The 8,343-nt window shown below is 52.3% G+C and overlaps 1 protein-coding gene across 1 annotated transcript in view; it reads left to right on the top strand.

The window, feature by feature from the left end:
• The first annotated feature begins 5,157 nt into the window (after positions 1-5,157).
• The window catches only part of LOC149863524 (cytochrome P450 2J2-like), an 11,207-nt gene continuing 8,021 nt past the window's right edge, over positions 5,158-8,343 (top strand). Inside the window, 1 exon segment of the mRNA XM_090048461.1 lies at positions 5,158-5,209. Coding sequence (XP_089904587.1) covers positions 5,158-5,209 — 52 coding nt within the window.

Below are 8,343 nucleotides of genomic sequence, written 5' to 3'. Positions count from 1 at the left end.
AGTGCCCCTCAAAATGCCGAGGGACCGTGCCCACGTACCTGGCCCATGCAGCAGCACGGAAGGAGGCTGGGGTCGGGGGGTCCCACACTGCAAGCAGCACACGTGTGCACCCCCGTCCTGGAAGGAGGGGGTCCCCCACATTTAACCCTTGACCTCCCTGCCAACTGCAAAGCTGCAATTCGCGGGCAGCCGGACCCCCGAGTCAACGACTGCCTCGGCGTGCCAGGGCTGGAATCGGCGCTTCAACCCACCCACCCAAATGCTACCACCTTGGGGCTCTGCTGGCCTGACCGGGACCCAGGGCCAGGGCCGGGGGCCACCAATATGTCCCCAGGACGAGTTTGCCAGCCCTGGGGCTGGGGCACAGCCAGGGAGCAGAGCTGCTTAGTGGACATGCCTGTGGCACGGGGACCCCGCGAGCCTGGCAGCCCACAGCTGGCTCACAGGCCACGGAGATGCAGCTTGGGAAACCCTTCCTGAGGATATGACTGGCGAAAAAGGGGAAAATATGCATTAGCCACTGCAAGGACAGGGCCACAAAGACACTGGCCATGGGCTGCAGGCCGAGGATGTAGAAGGAAGGCATGGTCAGCACCATGCCCTACCCCGCTAAGGCACTGGCAGTGGGGAGGGGACCCCACATCCTCCAGGTCCCTGAATTCCTGCCCTTTGCGTACCCAGCTGCCCCATCTGGAGGACACGAGATGGCAGCTCCCTTGCACCCAGCACAGCGCAGGGGCTCGTACCGTGGGGAAGTGGGAGCCGTCCCACTAGCTCGTGCCCCCGCAGAGGCTGCGAGGGGTGGGATGGGCCCCAGCGCTTTCCACCCAGCAGCCGGGGGGAAGGGGAGGCCGATCGCCACCCTCGCTCAGCAAGGCACTTCATCCTCTTGCTGGCGGGCTGCGCTCTTCCCCTCGAGCATCCCAGCGGGGCAAGCACCGGGGTCCCCTGGCACCCGGGCCGGGCGTAGCCCAGCGCACATGCGACCTTGCAGAGTCACCAACGCCGGCGCCCCCCGCTCGAGTCCAGGAGCACGCCGGTGCGGGGGGCAAAACTGGGGGGGTGAGCCAGGCAGGGGTAGGGGCCCGCCAGACGAGACGGAGCAAGCGCGAGCCCCCAAAGTCCTTCCACATCCGGGGTGCACTGTGTCCCCTCCTGCCCACCAAGGAGGGGGATCTGTCGCATCTAGGAAGATCTAGGGGTGCTGGGAGGAGCCGCCGGAGGGGCACGTGCCTGCCGAGAGCTGGCTACACTGCAGTCAAATAAATAAAACCCAACCTGAAGCGGTCGGGGCTTCTCAGGCGGCCAAGCCTGCTGTGGGGCGAAGCAGGAGCCAGCGCATGGGGAGCGCCCCTGCCTTTCCCCATCCCTGGGGATACAAGGAAGAGTTAGTATGGAGTCAGCGTTAAAACAGCCAAGGGCTTGCATGGTGGCGGTGGTGTAAAATCTCACAGGCCCCAAACCGGGGAGGAGGTCCGGCTCCCGGTCCTCCCACACCAGGGCATCGCCGATTTGCACCCCCGTCGTGCAGGGAGGGGCGACGGGATTAGTGAGCCATGCTCATTAAAAGCACCGGAACCGCACGTCTATCAGTGTCCCTGACGGCGGGGCGCTTTGATCTAAAGCTCATCGAATCAGCTTTAGTTCAAAGCAACTCGCCACCAATTTTCAGTTCAAGGACAGTGCAAGGGATTTGGGGCAGTGCCATCTTGTCAAAGGACCCAGCTTGGTGCCTGGCCGGGTCTTATTCCCTTATTCCCTTAAGTCCTCAATACCACCTGGCCCAGGTATGGTCTCATTGACCCCCTCCTTGGAGCTGAGAAACCCGTCTACAAACACCCTCACATTTCATCTGGTTTAGGACCAGGAAATGAAGCCAGGCATCTCTATAAGTCCCAGTCCAGTGCTGGAAGCCAGGGCCTTGCAAAACTTTATAGCTAGAGACCAAAGTAAGCAAAAGACGAGGCATGTTAGATACAATCTATGAGGCATGGCACTCAGCTGGTTATATTTCTACCCCTTCAGTATTCACGGTGCAGGATCCCAAGCTGTGCTAATTTTGGCGGTGTACCATACTGTCCTGACTGAGGCTACCCAGAAAACAAAAATTTAACTAGTGCTTGGTTAGCCAAAGAACAGGTCACAGATAGACCCGGCTTTGCACAACCCCACTCTAAGCAACAGGGCACTAGAATCAATCTCTTCCTTCTGTTTTCTGGTATGACTGCTGAACTGGTCACATCTGATACCACAGAGGTGGCCAACCAGCAGCACACATGCCACAAGTGGCACAAGCAGCCTCAACGTGTGGCACATGGCAGACTGGGGAGGGGACAAGCAGCACAGTGGCAGTCGGGGCAGAAAAGGAGAATGCAGAGCAGCAGATTGGGTAGGAGGGAAAGGGAAAGAAGTAGAAAGCAGAGCAGCAGATCGAGAAGACAGTTCAGGACAAGGAGAAAATATAGCAGCAAACTAGGCAGAGGAAGTGGGCTGGAGTAGGACTCAGTGGGGGCCAACCTTTTTGGTAGGCGTGCCATAAATTGTCATAAACCCATGTCTCTCTCAAGCCCCCTACTATTTCATGTGGCCAGAGGCCCTGAACTGACTGTCCATTGATCTAATGCTGCTTTGTCGTTCATTCATTCATTCCTTCATTTTCAAGGCACATGTGCAAATGAGTCCACCCTCCCATGCATATAGAGTTTAATGCACCAAGTGACAAGAGGGAATGGCTCTGCTTAGCAGGGAGAGAAGACAGCATCCTTCCTTCTTCCTCTCTCCAATTTACACATCCTGATGGCTGCTGAAATCATCCATCATCTCTTCAGTCCTATCAGAGGTCACCCTAGCTGGGCTGTGGGGAGGGCAGCAGCAGGAGGGCAGTGGGTTTCTATAAGATAAAGAGGCTAAAAGAGGAGAAGTCAGGATGGGCAATCAGACAGGATTACCTCAGGGAGAATAGGAGACAGAGGGTAGGTAGACAGGCAAGGATAGAGAAAGATAGAGGAGTACCGAGAGAAAAGGATCATTTGGTCATCACAATCAGGCCAACATAGAAGCACATTTGGCACCAAGAAAAACACAGACCTACTCAAGTCTGCTTCTAAAAAAGAAGTGGTATTACTGATTTCAGGGCGATCGAGATAAGAGTCCTTCCAGGGCCTAACGTCAGAAACCAAATGAGTTGTACCTGGGTCCAAAACGTTCCATGGAGGTAAACTGTCTCATCAAACAACCGCAGTAGCGTCTGGAAGTGACTATCGTGATATTCAAACCAGTTGCCAAAAGTGATGGAACAGACAATGTCGGAAACAGCAGCGTGAATTTTAAAGGTGGGGTCAAAAGGATTCCCTGGAAAGACCAAAATGGAGAAGTCTTCCAGCCTTTGTGGAAAAGCAAGGAAAGATGCTGAGAAGGCTGTGAAATTCACTGATGGCTTCTCAATTTATTGATGGCAAATCCTCCCACTGTGAACAGCGTTTGCTGCACTCACCTCCCCCAAAACTAAAGATCTGTTAAACATGGACTGTTTAAGCGGCACATCCAAGCAGAGCTGCTTCAAGTCAGTTTTATTTGATTGTCTAAAGCTATTTGCATTTTTAATGCAGATTTCTGCTTTCACAATATAATAGGTTAGATAAGTTTTCTCCATACTTCTTTATCCATACCTGGGTAATTAATGGCCACATTTGCACGACAGTTGTGTAAATCCATGTTCCTATGTGAAGTCTGGGGGCAAGCTGCCCCCAAGTCAGTGTATGGTTTCATACATGATAGATAGAAAACGTAAACCTTGACACCTTTTTTTGGAGCCCAGTCCAGGTTTTGACCTATATCTCTGATATTGCTGAGCTTTGGGAAGGAGCCAGACGCAGACATAATGGCTCCAGGGTACTGGTATGTTATTTCATTTGCGCTGGGGAGAGGGGGAAGGCTAAAGTGCTTCGCCGAAACGTTCAAGAATCATCCCTTACCTTTCTCTTTCTCAGCTGCCTCAGTGAGATACCTGATCTGCTGGATTCGTTCCTCTAAACTTCTCTTCCCCAGGCCAAAGTTTCTCAGAACTGCAAAGGGCAAATCTTCTCTGCTGTGCCCAACTATATCCATTAGAGAAGATCAATCCTACGGTGAGAGGTAATGCTTGTTATTTTATGGTGGCATTTAAAGGCTGAAAAATCTTCCCTTTTTTTGACATTCCAGAGAATGGAGCCACAATGACTGTATTTTATGGTGTATAAATTGAGTTTTGAAGCTCAATTTTTAACTCTTAAAATTTAACCTTGACTTTATACAGCATATCACTGTGTGCTGTGACTGGTGCCAGGCTTGGCACTTGACTTACAGCGACCCCTACGTGCCCTCACTGTAAGCCAGGCACCCAGGGGCTGGACATGTGCTGGAGCACTGCTCACAGGGGATGGGGCCAGGCTTGATGCTCAGCTGGCACAGCCGGGCTTGGTGCTTGGTAGCGCCATTTGCAGGGGATGCGGCTGTGCCAGCACAGCACTGAGCCCACCCCTGGCACCGTGGCATGTGTCCACCCCCTGGGTGCCCGGCCCTCAGGGAGATCACACAGGGCTGGTATAAGTCGACCCCATATTTCTGATCCAAAAAGTTAGGTCAACTTATATGCCGGATCTACAAAATTCCTAACTTGCTCGATCAGAAAAATGGGATTGACGTATACCCCGTTGACCTATACATCATGAAATATGGTAAGTGAAATAGCATTCTGTAGCCATCATCAGAGGCACTGGTATTTTCAAGTTCATATTCTGCTTATGACAAAATTTGCACCTACTTCATGACACTGACTGAAAATTCTGGACATAACAGTTTTCTCAGTGACCCTCGAGAAAGGAATTGCAAGGGGATGAAGCTCACAAAGCAATTTCTTCGTCCCATGGAGCTTCTAAAGTTCCCTTCTTTCTTCATGAGCTCCTGACTCAGCACGAATTCTCATCACACCCAGTTTTCGATTACTTTTGCAAAGCAGTACCTCTGATTCCTCTCCTGTTACCTCTTACCTCCTTCAAGGAGATGTGAGGCTGCCTGAAGTCCACATGGAATATGTGGCCCAGGAATGGAAGGGGCAGTGGTTCTGGAGGGAAATTGGCTGGACGTTTCCTTTTCATATCATCAGCAGCCAACAGCAACATGACTGTGAACACTGCAAGGGTCCAGAAGGACACATTCTCCCAGAGACCAGGTAAAAGAGAGAAAAACTGCAGGTACATCTTGACTAGCAGCACTCACTTGCACAGAGGGCAGCGACTGTTGTGAAAGAAAACCATGCAGCAGGAACAGCCCTACCCAACTCTTGACAAGGGAGGAGGCAAGCGTTTATCAACAAGATCAATATGATTACAAAGGGACCCAAGAGGCACACTCCCAACTGGGAAGCCCTGCCAGGCCTGTCTCTGCCAGAGAATATATTTCATAGATTTCATAGACATCAGGGCTGGAAGGGACCTCGGGAGATCGAGTCCAGCCCCCTGCCCAAAGGGCAGGAAGTCAGCTGGGGTCATAGGATCCCAGCAAGATAAGCATCCAATTTACTCTTGAAGGTGTTCAATGTAGGCGCTTGAACCACCTCCGCTGGCAGACTGTTCCAGACCTTGGGGGCTCGGACAGTAAAGAAATTCTTCCTTATGTCCAGCCTGAAACGGTCTTGCAGGAGTTTGTGACCGTTTGACCTCGTCATCCCTTGGGGCGCTCTGGTGAACAGATGTTCCCCCAGATCCTGGTGGTCACCCCTGATAAACTTATAGGTGGCCATCAGATCACCCCTGAGCCTGTGCTTTTCCAGGCGAAAGAGTCCCATGGCTCTCAGCCTGTCATCGTAAGATCTGTTTTCCTGACCTCTGATCATGCGCGTGGCTCTCTTCTGGACTCTCTCAAGCTTCTCCACATCCTTTTTGAATTGTGGAGCCCAAAACTGGACGCAGTACTCGAGCTGCGGCCTCACCAAGGCCGAGTACAAGGGGAGAATGACGTCCCGGGATTTGCTCGAGAAGCATCTATGGGTGCACGCCAGCATTTTGGTCGCTTTACTAGCCGCAGCATCGCATTGCAGGCTCATGTTCATCTTGTGGTCAATGATGACCCCCAAGTCTTTTTCTTCTGTAGTGCTAACCAACGTAGCACTGCCGAGCCTATAAGGGTGCTGCAGGTTTTTCCTCCCAAGGTGGAGAACCTTGCATTTTTCGGTGTTAAACACCATGAGGTTCTCGTCTGCCCATTTGCTGAGCTTGTCCAGGTCAGCCTGGATCACCCGCCTGTCCTCTGGCGTGGATGCTTTGCCCCAAAGTTTGGTGTCATCGGCAAACTTGGCCAGTCCACTCCTGACTCCAATGTCCACATCGTTAATGAATATGTTGAACAGTATGGGTCCCAGGACAGAGCCTTGAGGGACCCCACTGGTCACAGGGCACCACGATGAGTGACTGCCATCAATCACAACCCTCTGGGTCCGACCACGAAGCCAATTTCCCAGCCAGCAGATTGTGGTGGAGCCAAAGCCACAACTGGGCAGTTTGGCCAAGAGGTGATCATGGGATACCAGATCAAAGGCTTTTTTGAAGTCAAGATATATGACATCAATGTCTTCTCCCTTGTCCAGATGATAGGTCACCTGGTCATAGAAGGAAATGAAATTGGTCAAACAAGACCTACCCGCAACAAACCCGTGCTGTCTGTCCCTTAGGATGTTAGCCTGGGCCAGTCCCTCAAGGATGGCCTCCTTAATAAACTTTTCTAAGATCTTCCCCAGGATAGAAGTCAGGCTAATGGGCCTGTAGTTAGCCGGATCCACTCTCCTCCCTTTCTTGAAGATCGGCACCACATTGGCCTTCTTCCAGTCTTCAGGCACTACACCAGAGCGCCAGGAGTTTTCAAAGATCCGTGCCAGCGGCTGGGCTATGACGCTCGCCAGCTCCTTGAGTACCCTGGGGTGCAGGTTGTCAGGGCTTCTCAAGGTGTTCCTTAACGAGGTCAGCATTTATGGAGGGTAGGGGATTCCCCTCACCCAGATTTCCCTGTCCCATAGCAGGCATGGGCATCCCGTGTGACTGATGAAAGACTGACGCAAAGTACCTATTTAATAGGTTGGCTTTTTCCTGAGCGTCAGTTGTCAGTTGCCCCATCTGGTTTAGCAGGGGTCCAACATTGCCCTTGCTTTTCCTCCGGCTCCCCACATATCTGAAAAAGGACTTTTTGTTGTCCTTGATGCCTGAAGCTAGTTGGAGTTCAGTTGCAGCCTTGGCTTTCCTGGTTTGCTCCCTGCAGGACTGGACCAGCGCGGAGTAATTCTCCTTGGAGGTGAATCCCGTCCTCCATCCTTTGTAGGCTTTCCTTTTTAGCCACAGTAGGTCCGCTAGGTCTCTGGAGAGCCAGGGGGGCTGCTGTGCCTTCTTGCTGCCTTTCCTCCGTGTTGGAATAGATCTAGCTTGTGCACTGAGGATCGCTTCCTTGAGAAGCAACCACTCTTCTTGAACTCCCAACTCCCTGGGGTCATGGTCCCTGAGGGCCTGACTGACTAGCCTCTTGAGCTTGTCAAAGTCGGCTTTTCTGAAGTCAAGGACTTCTGTGTTGCTGACTGACTTGCCAGCTTTACGGCGGATGGTGAAGGTGATCAGCTCGTGGTCGCTGTCACCCAACTTCCCATCAATCACTAGGTCGCCGATTAGGTTGTCCCCCGTAGCCAGTACCAGGTCAAGCAGCGCTTTGCCTCTCGTTGGCCCATAGACTTCTTGAGTCAGGTAGAGGTCATCCACACACGAGAGAAAGCTTTGCGCCCGCTCAGATTTAGCTGAGTGATCTTCCCACGAGATGTCCGGGTAATTGAAGTCACCCATGACAACCAAGGTCCTGGAGCAAGCGGCCTCAGTCAGTTCCTGGGCGAACTCCTGGTCAAGCTTGGGACTTTGAGTGGGAGGTCTGTAGTAGACTCCCACCGTTGTGTCCCCTGTGCCGAATTCCCCACGAAGTTTTACCCAGAGGGTCTCTAGCTGTCCATGCTGGTCGCCAACATCAGCTTGCAGGGACATGTAGCTTTCCTTCACATAGAGAGCTACACCCCCGCCCCTTTTGTCAACACGATCCCTCCTGTACAGGGTATAGCCCTCTATCCGCGTGGTCCAGTCATGGGTCCTAGATCCTGGATCCTACATCACCATTTAAGTTTTTTTCTCAGGCCTCAACATTTGCATTGACCTTGAGCAGATTCTCTGCTTCTCTCCATCAGCCTCTGTCTTAAAAACAATCCAGTAAATCCAGATCCCTTGCAAATCCATAGTCATGGAGAGACAGGATCAATTTACAGCAGGTGGCAAAGTGATTTAG

Source organism: Crocodylus siamensis, chromosome 5 (genome assembly GCF_052110815.1).
Source record: "Crocodylus siamensis isolate JL-2025a chromosome 5, ASM5211081v1, whole genome shotgun sequence".
Lineage (NCBI taxonomy): Eukaryota > Metazoa > Chordata > Crocodylia > Crocodylidae > Crocodylus > Crocodylus siamensis.
Note: the sequence above shows the minus strand (reverse complement) of the source record. Positions and strands in the feature narration are given on the sequence as shown.